General features: G+C 38.2%; 1 protein-coding gene across 1 annotated transcript in view; it reads left to right on the top strand.

Annotated features, from left to right (window-relative positions):
* CBL (Cbl proto-oncogene) overlaps positions 1-20,438 on the top strand; it is a 188,921-nt gene that overhangs the window by 139,477 nt on the left and 29,006 nt on the right. Inside the window, exons 2-9 of the mRNA XM_007936584.1 lie at positions 4,717-4,781; positions 5,030-5,176; positions 7,456-7,612; positions 11,533-11,654; positions 11,988-12,125; positions 14,448-14,535; positions 14,931-15,062; positions 15,264-15,467. Coding sequence (XP_007934775.1) covers positions 4,717-4,781; positions 5,030-5,176; positions 7,456-7,612; positions 11,533-11,654; positions 11,988-12,125; positions 14,448-14,535; positions 14,931-15,062; positions 15,264-15,467 — 1,053 coding nt within the window. The remainder of the gene's footprint in view (positions 1-4,716; positions 4,782-5,029; positions 5,177-7,455; positions 7,613-11,532; positions 11,655-11,987; positions 12,126-14,447; positions 14,536-14,930; positions 15,063-15,263; positions 15,468-20,438) is intronic.

The following is a 20,438-nucleotide window of genomic DNA, read 5'->3' as shown; positions in this document are numbered from 1 at the left end:
TTAGGCACTATGCTACCAGAGCTCCCCAGGTGAAGGTAGGAAGGGCTTTATATTAGAATAATGATATAATTTAAAGGTAAAATTGACAGCACATTGTCAGCAAATCAACAAATCAGAACAAGGGGAAGGAAAGCAGCCAACCAGGATGACGCTAAGATTTTGGACTTGTGGGAAGTTAGATGGTATTGTCTCTAATGTAGAGTTAGGGACCATGAAGTAAGAGCAGATTTGAGAAGGAAGATTAGTTTAATCTTAAACATGTTGCTTTGGGGTACTAGCATTCAGGTAGAGAAAAGTGGTTGGCTGTTGTAAAGCACTAAGGCCTAAAATTTGGGAATCCTTTGCAGTAGTTTTTCATGCCTTGAGATTGTAAAGGGAGAGAAGAGAGTACCTGGGAAAAGAGCAGAGAGTAAGTTCTTGGGAAATATTTTGATTAAGAAAGTGAAATGGAAAGCCAAATATTGAATAAAATCAAGTAAGAGAACCAACAGACAACAACAGTGGAGAAACCAAAGAAATAAATTTTCAGGAAAAAGATTCAAATCTGTTTCTTCCCAAAAGAGCTCTATTGTATATAGGAATGTGGTATATTTATTTCTATCACATCATGCCTTATTCTGCTATACTCTCTAGCTTAGTTGTTTACACACAGTAGGTTTTCAGTAATTTAGCAGATCTTAGAGCCCTGGTGATGCTGAGTTAAGCACTTGGCTGCTAACCAAATGGTTGGCACTTTGAATTCACTAACAGTTCTGTAGGAGAAAGATGTGGCAGTCGCTTCTGTAAGGATCGCAGCCTTGGAAACCTTATGGGGCAGTTGTACTCTGTCCTATAGGGTCACTATGAGTCAGAATCTACTCGATACGGGTTTTATTTGGTAAGGGAATCACAGGATCTCACCTGTCTATTTTTAAGGATTAACATTTAGCAGAATGTTAAATAAATATTTGAGGTTCAGGCCACTGATTGTGTAGTCTGGTGTTTTATTGAAGATTTGAAAGTAAAATCATTGGGGTGAATTGGTGCTTTGCAGGATTTCTATCAAGTTACCTGTTTGAGATTGCCTCTGTGATATGTTCTTGATCTATTCTTACTTCCTCTATGGTAAAATGGTAGAAGTTCTAACCAGAAGTAGTTGAAGGATCTGAAAGTATAAGGAAAACAGTTAGTGGAATTTAGAGATTGAACAAATGAAGGCATTTTTATCTTTTTCACTTGAATTATTTGGTATGCAAATTATGTTAGACTATCTTCAGAGATGATTAATTTGATCACTTTTGTAGGTGCCTTCAGGAAACAAACAGGAAAGTAGAAAGGGGATAGCTTGCTGCTACAAGCAAAAGAAGACAAATACCAGAAAACTGAAGCTGATTTATTGAGTATTATAAAAGAGGCAGGGTTTAGAGAGACTTGGTAAATTTGGTGCTTCATTTTATCCAGGAAGGAATAAGATAGGACTGATGCTGACCCCCAGTATGGCACAGAAAAAAAAAAAAATCTCCCTTTTACAGAGAATTTTCAGGCAATCAATAATTTGATCTTGAATTGACTTAATATTTTATGACAGGAATAGACTTTTGAATACATAAATTATTGAGCAAGTATATTCCATAGTGGTTTGTTTCATACCAATATCTAAAGCATCTATATCCTAGTCCAAAGGACTAATGGATACTATAAGAACCTTAGCCTATATGAACCTGAGACCAGAAGAACCAGATGGTGCCCAGCTGCCAATGCCAACCACTCAGAGAGGGATCAAAATCTGAGACCCTGGATATAGAGAAAAATGTGGAACAAAACTCAAAGTCATAAAAAAGACCAGCCTTACTGGACTGATGGAGACTGGTGAAACCCCTGAGACTATGGCCCCAAGTCACCCTTCAGGCCTGGAATTGAATTCACTCTCAGCCAAATAATAGGCCTGTAAGCTGAACGTGTCAGGAATGCATAAATAAGGACACACGTAACCACATGAAGGCAGTGGGAGGTGAGCTGTTAAAACTGTGGGGAATGTAACCAGTGTCACAAAACAATATGTGTATAAACTGTTGACTGTAAAATCTGCTTTGTAAAATTTCACCAAAATCCTAATGAAAAGTTCTTTTTTTTGTTGTTCGTTTTAAAGCATCTATATTTATAGAAAATTCCAACACCTCAACAATAAAAAGACAAATAATCGAGTTCAAAAATGGGCAGAAGACATTAATAGACACTTCACCAGAGAGGATATTCAGGCAGCCAACAAACATAGGAAGAAAGGCTCATGATCATTAGCCATTAGAGAGATGCAAATCAAAACAACAATGAGATACCATCTTGCCTCAGCACTAGTAGCAAAGTTCAACAAGACAGAAAATAACAAATGCTGGTGAGGATGTGGAAAGATTGGGATACTCCTACACTGCTGGTGGGACTGTAAAATGGTGCAACCACTGTGGAAAGCAATATGGCGATTCCTTAAAAAGTTAAAATTAGAAATACCACTTGACCTAGCCATTCCATTCTAGGTATATATATCCTAGAGAAGTGAGAGCCAGGACAAGAACAGACATGCACACAACCATGTTCATTGCAGCACTATTTACAATAGTTAAAAGATGGAAACAACCTAGGTGTCCATCAACTGAAGAACTGATAAGCAAACTATGGTACATATACACAGTGGAGTACTGTGCAACCCTAAAGAATAATGTAGAATCTGCAAAACATCTCATAATGTGGATGAACTTGGAGGACATTTTACTGAGTGAAATAAGTCAATCACAGAAGGACAAATATTGTAATAGTCTGTTATTGTAAAAAGTCAAGGAAAGGTGTATATATGGAAGGAAAGTTCCTTTGTTAGTTACCAAGGGTGAGTGGTGAGGGTAGGAAACACTGTTAGATAAGTAGAGATAAGTATTGATTTGGGTGAAGAGAAGGGCAGTGTACCAAATGTGAGTGGCATTGAAGAAGAGGAAGGCATAGAGAGGTACATGGGAGGTACAGACAGCAAAAATGATCCCTTTTGCACATACAGTACTGTGTTGTCAGTGAAGGCAAACATAGCTATATGAGTGGATAGATGGATGGACGGGCTGAATGATTAGGTATGTCTGTGCAGGGGGAGTGTGCCCAAGACCATGTATAGGGTTGGCAGACAGTGTTCCTACAGGTGTATGTGTATTGTCTGTTAGAATTCCCAGGTGTATAGTAGAGCTGAAAGGGTCAAATCTGTTGTCACTTCTTGGTCACAGCCAGCTACCCTGAGGGAGTGAGTAGTTGGACCTGTGGGCTCGGGACCACAGTCACAGGAGACCTCAAGCTCAATTGGCATAACACACTATATAAAACATTGTTCTACCTCCTACTTTGGTGAATAGTGACAGGGATCTTAAAAGCTTGCAAGCAGCCATCTAGATGCAACGATGGGTCTCTCCTCATCCAGAGCAAAGAAGACTGAAGAAAACCAAAAATTCATGGAAACAATTAGTCCAAGCGACTGGTACACCATGTGATCCTCAGCCTATATGACTATGAGACCAGAAGAACTAGATGGTGCCTGGGTACCATTGTCAATCACGTGGAAGGGGATCTACATAGGAGATCCTGGATAGAGTGGGAGAACAATGTGGAGCAAAACTCAAAATCATTTGGGGAAAAAACAAAAGAGGGACCAGGTTTGCTGGTCTTATAGGGCCTGGTGGAACCACTGAGACTATGGCCCCTAGCTGCCCTTCAGGTCTGGAATTGGACCCACACCTGTGGCTTCTAGCTAAACAAAAGACAGGCATTTGAGGTGAACATTTACACTAGGTAGATACTCTCCTTGGAGAGAACAATCATGGGAGAATAGAAGGGCTGTGTATGCACAAGGACATAGCTCAGGGGGCAGGAGTGCATGGAGGGAAGGACACAGAGAAGAGGTAACTATGGGGAGGAAATGGGAAGAGAGGTGTTGCATTGTGGTAAATTGTAGTCAGTGTCATGAGACAAAGTGTATATGAACTGCTGTATGGAAAGTGAGTTTGCTCTGTAAATTTCACCCAACACACAATAAAAAAAATAAAGAGAAAAAAAAATCTATATCCTGTTCTGTCTGACAGTGGCATTAAAGATAACACAGACAGTCTGATTGAAGTGTACACCTGATAAGCAGAGATATCATTTGAGTGTGTTAAATTGGAATTGTGTAGCATCTTTATAATCACAACCATTAAACAGAGGTTATAAGAACACAACTAATTATTAAAACATAAAGTAGTGATGTACGTATGTAGAAATTCTTCATGCTTCCGATGTTAGCATTTGTGGTAAAACAAAAGGAGATTGGGGGTGGGTGGGTAAAACCTATCTCTTTAAGTTATGATTTAGTGAAAACATTTGTTAGATCTAGATATTAAATCATTCTTTTTAGTGTGAGTTTTTATTTATTTTTAGTTTATATGAGTTGCATATGGTGTATTTCATCCAGAATAGTGTATGTAATGCAGGAAATAACATATTTGGTTTCCTAACGTTTCCTTTCTTTTGTGGGTGGGTAGTTACAGCAGTACACCAGGTCTTCCATTTCATTATTTGTTGAATTCTTTATCTGTCACCCTGGGTAAGTCAATTTGTTCCTGTTTGTTTACACCTAGAGTTATTAGGTATGATTCATTTAAGAATAAAAGCTTAAAAATATATTACTGTTAAGCTTTTAAACTTATTTACTTTATAATATCTATTGCAAAGGAAGACATTGGCGTGGACCCAGTGCGGCAGTCTTTCTTCCATTATGTTTGCATCCTTCATATGATGTTAGAACAAAACAGTTTATCTGAAGCCTGTCTCAGACAAAGATGGCAGTATCCCAGAGTATTTAATATTGTCAACAGCTTGTTCCTTCCTGTCTTCTTCCCTAGTTCTCTAAGTCTTTGAATAATACTGACCAGAAAATGTATTCAAATGAAGTATTTTAATGTTCTTATCAGTTAGGCACATTGTGTGATACATTTAAAATAAAAATAATTTTGTTTATTTAATTTTGCCATCTCATTGTTTGTAGGCGAAACCTAACCAAACTGTCCCTGATCTTCAGCCATATGCTGGCAGAACTCAAAGGAATCTTTCCAAGTGGACTCTTTCAAGGAGACACATTTCGGATTACTAAAGCAGATGCTGCTGAATTTTGGAGGAAGGCTTTTGGGGAAAAGTAAGTCTCAAAGTCATAAATTTGAGCTATGAAAAACTAAAGCTTATGTTATGGGGGTTGGGTTTTGTGTTTAGTTTTTCCTTATATTTAAAATATGGGAAAGCATAGAGAAAAATAATGAGTGTGTGTTTACCCACACCTCCCAGTTTTAATAAATACATATATTTTTTAAGAAAGCTTTGCAGATTTCATTGAAACCCATGCTCCTTGATTAAATTCTCTCTCTACCCATTCTGTTAATGGATGTTTACATTTTAAATTATTTTTTATCACAGTGCTTTAGTGGACAGTTGTACTTGTCTTCTTGTGTTCTTGCACAAGAGTTTCTCCTTACATACATACCTAGGAGTGGAATTGCTGAGTTTCACATATGCTTTGCTAAATATTCCTTAATTGCTTTCCAAAGTGGTTGTACTTATAAGTAGTGTTACAGTAGCTCTAGTTTGGCTGACATTGATAATATGGATTATCTTGCTTTTTAGTCCCTGATGATGAGGGAGATTAAGCATCTTTTCACATTCTTGATTAGTCAGAATTCTTATTCTGACTTGCCTGTTCTTTGTTCATTTTCCTGTTGAGCTGTTTTTCTTTTTTTAAAATTGTAGGAGATCTTTTTCGTATGTTCTGGGTACTGATTCTTAGTTACATACTTTACAAATGTCTTCTCTTTAGTATGCCTTTTCTTTCTACTTTGTTATATTGTCTTTTGGTGTATAGACGTTTAAAAATACAGACAGGTTTATGAGCCAAGCTTATATTTTTAAGTATAAATGAAAATGTTATATATCTTGGGAATTTTGAGTCAAGGAACTGAAAAGGTAGAAGGCAATAAAACTTTTCAGTTGAATATGCAGATAGTAGCTTAAATGGCCACTGCCTTTTTTTTTTTTTTTAATTTTTATTGTGATCTGGATGAAAGTTTACAGAGCAAATTCACTTTCCATACAGCAGTTCACATACACTTTGTCTCATGACATTGACTGCAGTCTCCCACAATGCAACAGCTCTCTTCCCACTTCCTCCCCATAGTTACCTTTTCCTTGTGTCCTTCCTTCCCATGCACTTCTGTCCCCTGAGCTATCTCCCTATGCGTACAGCACTTCTCTTCTCCCATGATTGAGCTCTCCAAGGAGCTCTAGTAGCTCTAATAGCCATTCCTCGGAAGGAAGGTTGGGCAATCTACTTCTGTAGTAATACTGCCTCGGAAACCCAAGGAGGGGACGCTATGAGTCAGGTTCGACTGTACGGCACATAACAACAACAACAACAACGAGTACATCTACCTAATGTAAATGTTCACCTCAAATGGCAGCCTTTGTTTGGCTGGAAGCCACAGGAGTGAGTTCAGTTCAGAAGGGTAACTAGGGGCCATAGTCTCAGGGTCCTCCCCAACCTTTATAAGACCAGCCAAAGTCCCTTTTTTTTTTTTTTTTTTAATGATTTGGAGTTTTGTTCCACCTAATAGCTTTCTTTGTTTAAAAAATTATATTAAAAATTGTCTTCTATATAAAATATAGAATAATTAGCGAATTTTAAAACCTAGTTAAAGAGGATGAGGATGTATTTAATTTTGTTCTTTTAATTTAGTAACTAATTACATTAGAAGGACTTCAAGACATCACTTGATCTGACTTATTTTCAGGCAGGTAATTATGTACATTTTCCAAAGGAAATGAGAGTGTATTTATTTTAAAGGTCTCAAGAAATAGAATTCCCACAGTATCTCTTACTAGCTTTATCTGGGATTTAATTGCTCTTACATTAAATAATTTTTTCCTCATCTTTACCAGAACTCTGTTCTTCCTGCATGTTAAACTTACTTCTTACTGTCTAGTCCTTGATAGTGTGGGTTCTTCAAAAAAATACAGAACATTTTACTATTTTAAAAAGTTCGTTTAAACACAAGCTAGTAAAGGTCCAACCACAGAGTATATTTGTTGTATAAAAAGGACTGTTTCCTCTCTCTTTCCATTCCTGTCTAATAGAACAAATGTCTGAAGAAAAATGAGGCAGGATTAGTTTGAGACATTCTCTCTAAGAATAGTGGAAAAAGACTTCTCTGTTATTTAGTCATTAGAAAGTTAGGGAATATAGCCCTTATTCCCTTCTTTCTCGTCCTGACCCAAAATACAGCTCAGCTTCTTTAAGAGAATTGAAATTGCTGTTGAAGCTTAATGTGGTTCTCTTCCTTTTCCTTGATTTATATAATCAATGCCCGGAATCATCTGTCTTATCTCACTCTGTGCTTTCTCTCCCACCCACCCCCACCTCTACCCCAGGACAATAGTCCCTTGGAAGAGCTTTCGACAGGCCCTACATGAAGTACATCCCATCAGTTCTGGGCTGGAGGCCATGGCTCTGAAATCCACTATTGATCTAACCTGCAATGATTATATTTCAGTGTTTGAATTCGACATCTTTACACGACTCTTTCAGGTAGGATACTAAAGAGTTGTATAAACTGGTTGCCACTACTTTTCTAGAGATAAAGTTTTTTTAAAAAAATAATATTTGGAGGTTTTGCCTGTTATAAATGTTTCTTTTATTCATTTTAGGGACTATAAACAGGAAGCAAAAAAAAAAAAAAAAGATTATAAAACTACCCTGTGTGTTTTATATTTATGCACGTGTGTGTGTATAAATGTTTTATAAAAATAATATCTGTGCACTCTGCTTTCTTCCCCTCATGTGTCAATCCTTCTTTTATTATTATTCTTTTATATAATTTTAATGGTTGTAGAATGTCCAGAAAATAGGTGTAACGTAATATATTTCATAAATTCTCTCTTAGTGGATATTTATGCATTTTTCCAATATTTTTTTTCCTATTGTATTGAAATTCTTTTTTATTGTTGTTATTATTTTCTTGTAAAAAATACATATAATACAGTATTTGCCAATTCAACATTTTTCAGGTATACAACTTAGTGATATCAATTACATTAATCACATTGTGTAAAGTAACCATCACCCATAATCATTGCTAAATTTCTGATTACCCTAAACAAAGTATATTGAAATTCTTTTTTTTTTAATGCATTTTACTGAAATATAATTTATGTACAGTGAAATACATAAAACTAAAGTGACATGGGTCAATGCTTTTTTTTTTTTTGGCAGTGTTCCCTCCCCTCCCCTCCCACCACCCCTGGCAACCAACAAAGAAAGTTTCCCTCCATATATAGACCTTTCCTTGATCCTCCACAATAATGAAGTAATACTATATTTGTCCTTCTGTGATAGACGTAATGTCACTAAGCATAATGTCCTCCAAGTTCATCCATATTATGTGGTGTTTTGCAGACTCTACATTATTCTTTATTGCTGCATAGCATTCCATTATGTGGATGTACCATAGTTTAGTCATCCACTCTTTTGCTATAAATCTTAGAGATAAGTCCCTTGCCAGATATGTAATTATTGGCAAATATGAATTTGTTGCTGTCATTTTTGTTATGTGCTTTTTCCTGGTGTCAATTTCTTTGTTCCGTATAATTTTCTGTGCTCAGCTCGTTTTGTTTATGAGTCATGTTATCACTTTCTTCATTGCTTTTGTTTTAGTATTTGCTGAATATTTATGCTAGTCTTCTTTTTTGATGTGAAGGTTTATCATTTTTCTTTGAAGTTACCCTGTGATTTGTAGTTTTCTTCGCAAGTTTAGAACAGTCTGTTCTATCTTGTAGTTGTCTTGACTTCCTACCATGTAGAAGCTCTGTAATGACACAGTTTTTTCCCTCTTTTTGATTTGTAGTTGTCTTCATTTGTCATTGGTGTCTCTGGTTCCCTCTTTACAATCTTTTATTTTAAGAGCTTGTTTTACATTCAACGTAACGCGTACATTTAGTTTCATTCCCCATTTGTCCTGTCCAACCCTAACCCAGTCTCCTCCCCTCCCTACCCTACAACTCTCCCCCTGTGCTCCTCATAATTATGCACTCCTGTTTGTCCTGCATTTCCTCAGTCCCTCTTTACAATCTTGTAGGCTTATTTACTTTGGATACTTCCATAGCTGGTTTTGTTTCTGGATTATATCATCATGTGTGTTAATGGTCAATTATTGTTGGCTGTTGTTGCTTCTGTATCCAAAGGGCTCCCTTTAGCAATTTTTGTAAGGTTGGTCTGGTTTTAACAAATTCCCTTAATTTCTGCTTGTCTAGAAATGTCCTAATTTCACCATCATATTTGAGGGGCAATTTTGTGGGGTACATAATTCTTGGTTGGAAATTTTTCTCTTTCAGGGTATACCATCCCATTGTCTTCTCGCCTGCATGGTTTCTGTTGACAAATCCAAGCTTAGTCTTATTGGTTGCCCCTTGTAGGTAACTTTCTGTTTTTCCCATGCTGCTTTCGTGATTCTCTCTTTGTGTTTCGTTTTGGTAAGTTTGATAATGATATGTCTGGGTGATTTTCTTTTGGGGTCTGTCCTGTTTGAGGTTCGTTGGACTTCCTGAATGGATATATTCTCATCTTTCATCATACCAGGAAAATTCTCTTCCAACAAATCTTCGACAATTTTCTCTCTGGTTTTATTTGTCCCTTCCTGTTCTGGAATTCCAATTACACATAGGTTATTCCTTTTGATGGTATTCCACATGAACCTCGGGCTTCTTTATTTTGTTTTGATCTTTTTTCTGATTGATCCCTTTCCAAAGAAGTGTTCAGGTATTTCCCTTCAATCTCCCTAATTCTGTCTTCCATTGATTCAATTTTGCTTCTTTGCCTGTTCAATGTCTTATCTATTTCTGAAAATTTAGCATTGATCTTCTTGATTTCTGTGTGTAGATTTTGTATCATTTCTAATTTTTCATTGATTTTGTAATTTTGTTCTTGTATTGTCTTTTGAAATTGTTGTAGGGTTTTCTCTGTGTTTTCCTTGATCTGTCTCTCAATTCGTTGAAGATACCTAAATATAATTCTTTTGAATCCTTATCAGGGAGTTCCAATGCTGCGTCTTCCTCAGGCATGTGTTTTGGGTCTGTATCCTGGTCCCTTGTTTCTTCTGCTTTATCTTGCTTCTTTGTGTGGACTGTGATGCTCTGTTGTCTCTAAGGCATTGTGACATTTTTGTGTTTATATTTAATTGGTGATTGTATGTTGGAGTGACCTGCCTATGATTTTTTTGTTTTGTTTTGTTTGTATGTTATCTATGGAAACAGGGTACTGTGCTGTGCTCCTCTACTCACTAGTTGACAGTACTTATATACTCACCACCTTTCTCCTTTCCTGTTGTTAGCCTCTTATATGTCCCTGCCGACCTTGGCAAACAGAGCCTATTCTTAGGTCCCTGGAATCTGAATGAGAATGCTATCACTTTAAAATCCAAAATGGTTGCCACTTGAAAAGATTCAAAATGGCTGCGCCCTCAGTCACTTTTAATATTCAAAATGGCCGCTGCTTGTAAACATTCAAAATGGCCGCTGCTTGTAAACATTCAAAATGGCTACGCCCTCAGTGACTTTAAATATCCAAAATGGCTGCTGCGTGTAAACAATCAAAATGGCTGCGCCCTCTGGACAGCGGAAAGTCAACACTCAGGTTGTTTCCCTCCTTGCTGTTTCCCTTCCTAGTCATAGGCCACCAGCGCAGTCGTCCCTGTAGCCCTTGATGACCAAGGTTGATCTTTAGGTCAATTCTCAGGTCCCAACACCACTTAGAAACATTCAGGCTGTTGGTCTCATCAGAGTAGCTGACAGTCTGCACCTCCAGCCATGTCTGTACTCACTGTTTTTGTTCAGGTTTTCCACTAGTTGGTGCCTAATCCACTTCTGTATACTTCCTTTCAAAGCTCAGGGCTCCAGGATTATCTTCTGTATCTCTGTCAATTGGTTTTTCTTTTCTTTGTTGAAGAGGGTCTGTGTTACTTGTCTGCCTATTCCTCCATTTTACCTGATTCTTGACTTAGTATTGAGATAGAGTAATACTTTAAAAAAATTTTTTTTTTCTTTCTTTTTCTCAAATTAACTCTTTCTTCAGTGGTACATGCCAATTTGCCAAAAATTATTTGGAACTTATTAGTTGCACATGTACATTCTGCCCTGTCTTTCTGCTTTCTGTTTGTTGTTATTTAACCTCCCTGTTGTGAGTTAGGCCTGCTTTTACATTGCTTGTCTTTGGTTTCATGCAGTTAAGTTTCTCCCTATGCGTATGTATTTTTTTCTTCTTAGTTTCTTTGAAAGTTCTTATATCTCAAACACGTCTATCTTCCCTCAGAGTAACAAAGCATTTGAAAATTTTGACAGTAAATTGACAGTTAATAATTTAGAATTGAGGTTATATGTTTTTCCTTTTGTTCATTGCTCTGGGGGTGGTTGTACATCTTGAGCAGAATGGTCTGAGACAATCTCTTGTTTCCTTAGCCCTGGTCCTCTTTGCTCAGGAACTGGAACAGTCTTGCTGTAACTCATCCTGGCTATATGGCTTTCTTGACATATGATGAAGTGAAAGCTCGGCTCCAGAAATTCATTCACAAGCCTGGCAGGTTGGTGCCATGAAACAAAGGGGTTTATTCTCCTGAATTTTATTCTCTTGTGAATTCTGCTAAAATTGAGGAAATGAGATCTTTTATTTGTTCCCCAGTGGCCAAAATTCTATAATAGAATTAATGTCTGTGTATCAGAGGAATTGACTAATGAGATCCTGTCATTTCATAAATGCTTTCAAGCCACTTAAAAATTGGGTTTATGGGTTGTTTGCTTTGGGTCTAGAGTCGTCGAACAAGCTATTCTTAGTGTTCCTTTTGATTTTGACTATGTCTTGCTCCCACTCTAATACCATCGTATATATTAAAGCTTCTGTTTATCTCTGTTCTCAGTTACATTTTCCGGCTAAGCTGTACTCGTCTGGGTCAGTGGGCTATTGGTTATGTCACTGCTGATGGGAACATCCTCCAGACGATCCCTCACAACAAACCTCTCTTCCAAGCACTGATTGATGGCTTCAGGGAAGGCTTGTGAGTAACTACTGTTGACTATCTGTTAGGGACAGTAATAGTTCATCTTTAATGACTTTATTTCTGGTTTCTTCTACAGATTAAGATTCAGGAAATATATTAACAGATTATATTGACCTTCAGTTTCTATAGGACTTTTGTTTTAATTTAATAGGGATTCCTTGAGTGAAATTATTTTTCTTTACTACTTCAGTTATTACTGTGAGTAAACTCTTTTTCTTTCTCCTTTTCTAAATGTTAATTTAATTTAAAGTCTATATTAGATTGTAAAATATTCCCATTGGTGGCAAATTTTACCAGTTATTTAATACCCAGCATTAGAATGATTAGATGCTCCTGGTGACAGCAGGCCTCAGTGGTCTTCATCTGCCTTCATCTCAACTTCATTTTGTTCAGCTGCATTTCTTCAGACTTTGGGTTTTTATAACTTATGCTAACATTTATGAGTAAGTTCTTAATTCAGAATTGCTGTTACTTTGAGAATTCAAATCGATTAGCAGTTGGTAAACACTACAAATGGGAGCTCTAGTAGCATAGTAGGATCTCTGGTAGCATAGTGCCTAAGGCACTTGACTGCTAATCAAAAGGCTGGTGGTTCAAACCCATCAGCCACTCCTCCTCGGAAGGAAGGTTGGTCAGTCCACTTCCATAGTGATACTGCCTCGGAAACCCAAGGAGGGGTCGCTATGAGTTGGGTCCGACTCAACGGCACATATCAACAACAGCAGTAGCATAGTGCCTAAGGCACTTGACTGCTAACCAGAAGGCTGGTGGTTCAAACCAACCAGCCATTTCTCAGAAGGAAGGTTGGGCAATCCACTTCCATAGTGATACTGCCTCGGAAACCCAAGGAAGGGTCGCTATGAGTTGGATGGCACATATCAACAACAACAGCATAGTGCCTAAGGCACTTGACTGCTAACTAGAAGGCTGGTGGTTCAAACGCACCAGCCATTCCTCGGAAAGAAGGTTGGGCAATCCACTCTGAAGGTTGGGCAATCCACTTCCATAGTGATACTGCCTCAGAAACCCAAGGAGGGGTCACTATGAGTCAGGGCCGACTCGATGGCACATAACAACAGCAACAACAACAACACTACAAATATGATAAGTTGACAGATTTCAGCAAACTAGCTTGTATTTTAAAATGATTGGGGGAGTCCATTTTCAGTTATGCATAAGCTTGGAGCTGAAAGAGCATCTGTCCCAAATGTTAGAGCGCAGTTGAGTCTAGAACCTCCCCAGCACGTGATCTCAGTGGCTTAAATTGGTTCTTGCTACATTTCTTTTAAAGTGGTATCTCTCAATTTGGTAAATCTGTAAATGAGTGTTTTAGGTCTTTGGTCAAAAAGTAAATCCAGTTTAAATGAAGAATTTATACCTTGTACTCATCCATAGATTAAAATAGGGGTCAGCAAACTATGACCCACAGACTAGTTTGGTAATTGTAACAGCCTGCAGCTAAGAATGGTTTTTTACTTTTAAAAGTGCTGTTAAAAAAAATAAGGAGCCCTGGTGGCACAGTAGGAGTTCTGGTGGCTCTGGTAGTGCCTAAGGCACTTGACTGCTAACCAGAAGGCTGGCGGTTCAAACCCACCAGCCACTTCTCGGAAGGAGGACTGGGCAATGTACTTCCGTAATGATACTGCCTCGGAAACCCAAGGAGGGGTCGCTATGAGTCGGATGCGACTCAGTGACAATTTATTTGGTTTGTTTTGGTTTGGGGTGGCACAATGAGTTAAGCAACTAAATGAAGGGTTGGCTATTTGAATCCACCCAGAGACTCCATGGGAGAGAGACTTGGCAATCCGCTCCTGAAAGATCACAGCCTAGAAACCGTATGGGGGCAGTTCTGCTCTGTCACATGAGTTGAAACCTTCTCAGCCACACCTAACAACAAAAATAAAAATAAAGGAAAGGAAAACTACATGACAGAGACCATATTTGGCCTTGTTGTTGTTGTTGTTGTTATGTGCCATCGAGTCAGCCCCGACTCATAGCGACCCCTCATTGGGTTGCCGGGGCAGTATCACTATGGAAGTAGGATTGCCCAACCTAAAATATTTACTATGTGGCTAAATCCTGAAAAAGAAAACCCTGTAGCTTTGTGCCCTAGAGAGGAATATCAGTGTTTTGAGAATATTATATTCTTGGAATTGCTCTGTTATATATTTATTTTTTGAAATATTAGTAAGATTATCTTTGCAGTTATACAAAGTTGCCCCTTCAGAATGAGGGAATTCCTAGGTGTCATTTTTCTATGTTAACAAGCACTGATAAATTAGCTTTCATAAAACCCCAAGGTTGTTTTCTCTTTTATAGCTATTTGTTTCCTGATGGACGAAATCAGAATCCCGACCTGACAGGCTTATGTGAACCAACTCCCCAAGACCACATCAAAGTGACCCAGGTGAGATTTATTTTGCATTATAACCTTGTCATAAAATCCATCAGGAGTCAAGCTTTTTTATACTTAATAGAACTGACAGTATAAATACATTGATTGATTGGAACACTTTAATTTGAAACCGTTGACTAGGTTAATGAATCTGTGTGCTTCCAAACTTAATAATGTGTGATTTCTCTTTAAACTGTGCAACTTTAAATAGGATCATGCCTAGTTGCTTTCCAGTTTAATGGGAAAACACTGACAACAGTTTTGACATTTTATGCAAGTAAAATTTCTGTAGACAGTAAGAGTCTTGAGTTTTCTTGATTTATTTATTTATGATTGCATGCATTCATTCAACAGATGTTTGCAATAGAGTGAATAATCTCTTAATTTTTTTTTCTTTTTAATCAAAGGAACAATATGAATTATACTGTGAGATGGGCTCCACATTCCAACTGTGTAAAATATGTGCCGAAAATGACAAGGATGTGAAGATTGAGCCCTGTGGCCACCTCATGTGCACTTCCTGTCTTACATCCTGGCAGGTATGGGTCCAAACCATATGTTTTCTCAGCTTTATAATCACTCTGAAGAATTGGTTATTGTTATCCTTTACAGATGCACAGGATGGCCTGGTTGGTGGATAGTTTTGAAACTTTTTCATCTCTGAGAAATGTATTTCCTAGTCAGTGAAAATTTAAAATATTTTCAGGTGCTTCAGTTACTCTGTCCTGCTTCCTCTGCAGGAATCAGAAGGTCAAGGCTGCCCTTTCTGCCGATGTGAAATTAAAGGTACTGAACCCATCGTGGTAGATCCATTTGATCCTAGAGGAAGTGGCAGCCTGTTGAGGCAAGGAGCAGAGGGAGCTCCCTCTCCAAATTATGATGATGATGACGATGAACGAGCTGATGATTCTCTCTTTATGATGAAGGAATTGGCTGGTGCCAAGGTAAGACTACAATTGAGGAAACTGGCAAAATCCATTGTAAGTTATGTTCTAAAGCATTAGAGCACTTAATGACATCCAAACTACAAGGAGTAGTAATAGCTAATATTACTGAGCATTTGTTATACGATAGTACCATGTTAAACACTTTACTTACTTTAACTCATAATATTTACGAGAGTTCTATGAGTTGTTGTTGTTTGCCGTCGAGTCGGCCCCAACTCATAGCGACCCCTCCTTGGGTTTCCGAGGCAGTATCACTACGGAAGTAGATTGCCCAACCTCCCTTCTGAGGAGTGGCTAGTGCGTTTGAACTGCCAGTCTTCTGGTTAGCAGTCAAGTGCCTTAGCCACTACACTACCAGAGCTTCTTATCCTATGAGTAGGTACTATTATTATCCTCCTTTAACAGATGAATAAACCAACACACAGAGAAGTTAAGGAATTTTCTGAAAATCATCTTCTGGTTTCAGGGCCCATGCTTTTATTTTCTGCATCCTAGCACTGGGGCTTGACTCAGATAGCCTGTTGGAGAAAATGATAAGGAATAGAAGAATTAAAGTGTATTTCGCTACTGTGATTAGAATTTGTTGTTCTTGTCCATTTTTCTAAATGGAGTCTTGGCATTAGAAGATTAGATTGGGAGGTAGGGGAAGGAGGTACTTTTAATAACTGCATAAATGGAAGTTAACATGATTAGAGGGAGGTAGGAGCTACCATGTGGAAGCTAAACAAAACTAGAAGGCCTTAGTAAAGAGAGAAAAGCTAAAGGCAGAGAGAGAATGCGATCACATTCAACAGACTGTCAGAGGGTGGGACAAAATGAATTTATTCACAAAATCCTAAAGTTGTTTTTCATTAAGTACAGGACAAACAGAAGACTCTAATATGCTAGATTCTATAGTTCAGAATGTTTTATAAATTAATAGGACACATTTCCTTGTTACAAAAGCAGCTTTCTTTTTATTTGCACCTGACTGCGTGGCGCATAGTAGGTGCTCAATAAAATATATGGGTTTTATCTCTTTAATGGTTGTAGCCAGTGTATCTCCTTCTCTCTGTCTCCGATGCTACTGCCTCATGCAGGCTCTCAGCATCTGTTCTTCTGGCTGCCAAAGTGATCTACAACACAGATGTAACCACCTCATTCTTCTGCATTGTACTATTTGATGGCTTCTCATTTTCTGATGGTTTAAGTTCATTCTCCTTTGCCCTGATACTTCTTTCCACTTTGTAAGTTATGGTCCACTCCTTGGAAGGAAGGTTGGGCAATCTACTTCCGTAGTGATACCTCCTCGGAAACCCAAGGAGGGGTCACTATGAGTCAGGTCCAACTCAACGGCGCATAACAACAACAACAAGAAGTTATGGTCCAGCAAAGCTAAAGTGCTTAGAATTCCTCAACTATTTTGGTAGTTGCTGTGTAATTTAGTTCAGTCTTCATTTCCTAGGAAACCTTTCCTGACTGTACCTTGTCTTCCCCAGCCCCTATTCACACACATATAATACAGGTTTGGCCAGGTGTTTCTGGGACCCTGTGACTTGTCTGTCATAGATCTGACTACTTTATAATATTTTATTAAAAATAATTCCCATTATAACTTCTTACAAGGCAAGAACCATGTCTTACTTGTAATTAGCTACTCAAAGTTGGGCTCATAGTAGTTACTTTCAGTGTTTGACTGGAATTAAAAACACTTCAAAACAGAGTTTGGGAAGTTTGCAGATGCTAGGTCAATAATGGGTAGTCGAAGAAATATAGACTATTTGAGCAGTATATTCTTGGTGTCTTGAGGCTGACAGAGGTTAGTATTGGCTTCTCATAGTGGGTTGTTGGGTTCCATTTTATTTTATTTTATTTTTTAATGTTTACTTCATTTTTATTTTTAATTTTTTATTTTAAGAGCTAGTTTTACATTCAACATTACATGTACATTTAGTTTCACTCCCCATTTACCATGCCCAACCCTACCTAACCCAGTCTACTCTGCTCCCTGCCCAGTAACCTCCTCTGTGCCCCTCGTGGTTATGCACTCCTGTTTGTCCTGCATTTCCTCAGTTTGAATGTTGGTCCTCTGATGCCCCGTGGTCTCTTGCCCTAAGGGATATATTACCATAGAGTATGTGGGTGTGTCATCCTGTTTGGTCTGCATGTACATCTTGTTAACTATTGGGCTGAGAGCTAGCCCCTGGGAGTGAGTTTTATTCCAGGCGCAGAATGTACTCCAAGGCCATAGTATTGGGGGGTCTCATCAGACTCCATCTGACTAGTAATTCTGGTCATTGCTGAGTTTTTGGATTTTGTTCCACATATTTCCTCCCACTCTATCCAGGATCTCCAGATTTGATCCTCTCCTGAGTGGTTGGCATTGGTAGCCGGCACCGTCTAGCTCTTTTGGTCTTGATGGTCATCATGTCCTAGGGCTGATTGCATCCATATGCCCTTGTGTTTTTGCACTCTTCTTCACTTCCTACACTAGGAGACCATTAGCTGCATTTTAGATGGCCGCTTGAAAGCTTTTAAGATGCCAGTCACTACTCGCCAATGTAGGATGCGGAACAAGGCTTTTATGCATTTTGTTGTGCCAATTGAGTCTGGTGTTCCCCAGTACTATGGTCCTGAGACAGTACATCTATCAGATCTCTCCCCCACAGTGTCTGGGTGTCTGTGAGGGATTACTTTGTGTCTGTCTTCTGTTTCTGTAAGGATTGCAGGTATTTTGTATCACTTGGGTCCATTTTAAAATAATCATTTGACCCCCAAAACAACTTTGTGTTCTTCTGTAGATTACTATCTGCTCATTCATGAGAATTTATTATTAACTTCTGAAATATTGGGAAAGTTGAATAATTTGCCTTACCAACAGAGAGAATTTTTATTCTTTTATTATTATTCCCGTACATATTTATTTGAGATTAAAATGCCCTTTTTTCTTTATTAAATTTTAAACACTCATTGTGGAGAAGCAGACACTCACATTCAGTGTTGGTATGGGTACAGATTGGTTCCATGTTTTTTGGAGAACAGCTTGACATCTGTCAAAATGTATAATGTTCACAGTTTGGATTAGTAGTTCCATTTCTAGGAGTCTATCCTAAAGAAATACAAGTACACAGAAGCATAGATGTAGTTATTTGTAATTATTATTACAGCCTTATTTGTAATAATAAAAAATTAGGAAGGCCCTATAAGTTCCATCAGTAAGATTATGATATATCTATATATTAGTATTCTGTTGTTGCTATAACAAATTACCACAAATTTAGCAGCTTAAACATAAATTTATTACCTAAGAGTTGTATAGATCAGAAGTCCAACATCAGGCTAAAATGCAAGGTGCTAGAAGGTCTGTATTCCTTTCTGGAGGCTCTAGCAGAGTTTCTGTTTCCTTGTTCATTTGGGTTTTGGCAGAATTTAGTCTTTGCAGTTGTAGCATTGAGATCCCTGTTACTTTCTGGTTGTCAGCTGAAAGTCATGCCCAGCTTCTAGAGGTTAGCAACATCCTATGGCTTGTGGACTCCTTTCCTTCTTCCATCCTATCTCTTTAAGGTTCTCTGTTTTTTAAGGACTTGTAAAATTATATTGGGCCTGCTAGATAATAATCCAGGACAACCTCCTCATCTCAAGAACCATACCCTTAGCACATGAGCCAAGTGTTTCATTTCTTTTACTTTTCTCCTATAAATGACATATTCACACATTCTGGGCATTAGAGTATGAACATCTTTGGGGGATTATTATTCTGTCTACTGCAGTTCATATCATGGAATATTCTGCAAAATAAGCTCAACTTATGTACTTAGATGGAAAGCTGTCTTCTAGTGCATGTTAAGGTTAAAAGCAACTTGTAGTATTGTATATATAGGATAACCTCATTTCTGTAAAAGACATTTTAATTGTAAAACAAAGGTCTTAAAATATGTGTAAGAGAAAAAAATTGGATGATTCCATACCAAATTATTTATGATTATTTCTGAGGATAGAAGTTCAGAGGATTTTAACTTTTAAGTCATTTGTGTAGAGTATTGAATTTTTTATAACTAACACACTGCTTTAGCAAGGCCTGTGTTGAGCTAGGTAAGTAGCTCTGTGTTCAGTACTACATGGTTCAAGAAAATTTAAGACAAGGCCACCAAAGAACTAGTAGTTTTATTTGGGAAGAGATTATATATGCAGCTGAAACACTGTTGAACACAAAGCAGACTATTTTAGATTATTGGCTACATACTCTTTAAGTGCTATAAGAGTTTAGAGGAAAGAAGGAAATAAACACATTTTCCTAGCCGGTGTGTGTGTGTGTATGCGTGTGTGTGTTTCTCTCTCGTTGTAGTTGTTATGGGCCATCAAGTCGGACCCGACTCATAGCGACCCCTCCTTGGGTTTCCGAGGCGGTATCACTTCAGAAGTAGATTGCCCAACCTTCCTTCCGAGGAGTGGCTGGTGGGTTTGAACCGCCAGCCTCCTGCTTAGCAGTCATATGCCTTAGGGACTACGCTACCAGAGTTTCTTGCTGGGTAGTGCAAATTGTTAAGCACTCAACTACAAGCTGGAAGATTCTGAAAGATTACAGTTGAAACCCACCGAGAGGCATCTCAGAAGACAGGCCTGGCAGTCTGCTTCCAAAAGGTCACACAGCCTTGAAAAGGTGATGGAGCCATCCTACTGAGGTTTCCATGACTTGTGATTAACTCCAAAGCAGCTATTAACATATATAAATATAATAAAATTTACTTATTAATAAATGTGTAGAGGGCATTGGTGGTTCAGTGGTAGGTAGAATTCTCACCTGCCACCTGGGTTTCATTGCTGGCCAGTACACCTCATGTACAGTCACCACCGTCAGTCACTGGAGGCTTACATGTTGCTATGATGCTTAACAGGTTTCAGTGGAGCTTTCAGACTGAGACAGACTAGGGAGAAAGGCCTGAAAACCAGCCGGTGAAAACCCTGTGCATCACAAGGGTTAGTCGGCAA

Source organism: Orycteropus afer, unplaced genomic scaffold, assembly GCF_000298275.1.
Source record: "Orycteropus afer afer isolate SDZICR_OR568_19922 unplaced genomic scaffold, OryAfe1.0 scaffold00036, whole genome shotgun sequence".
NCBI lineage: Eukaryota > Metazoa > Chordata > Mammalia > Tubulidentata > Orycteropodidae > Orycteropus > Orycteropus afer.
Note: the sequence above shows the minus strand (reverse complement) of the source record. Positions and strands in the feature narration are given on the sequence as shown.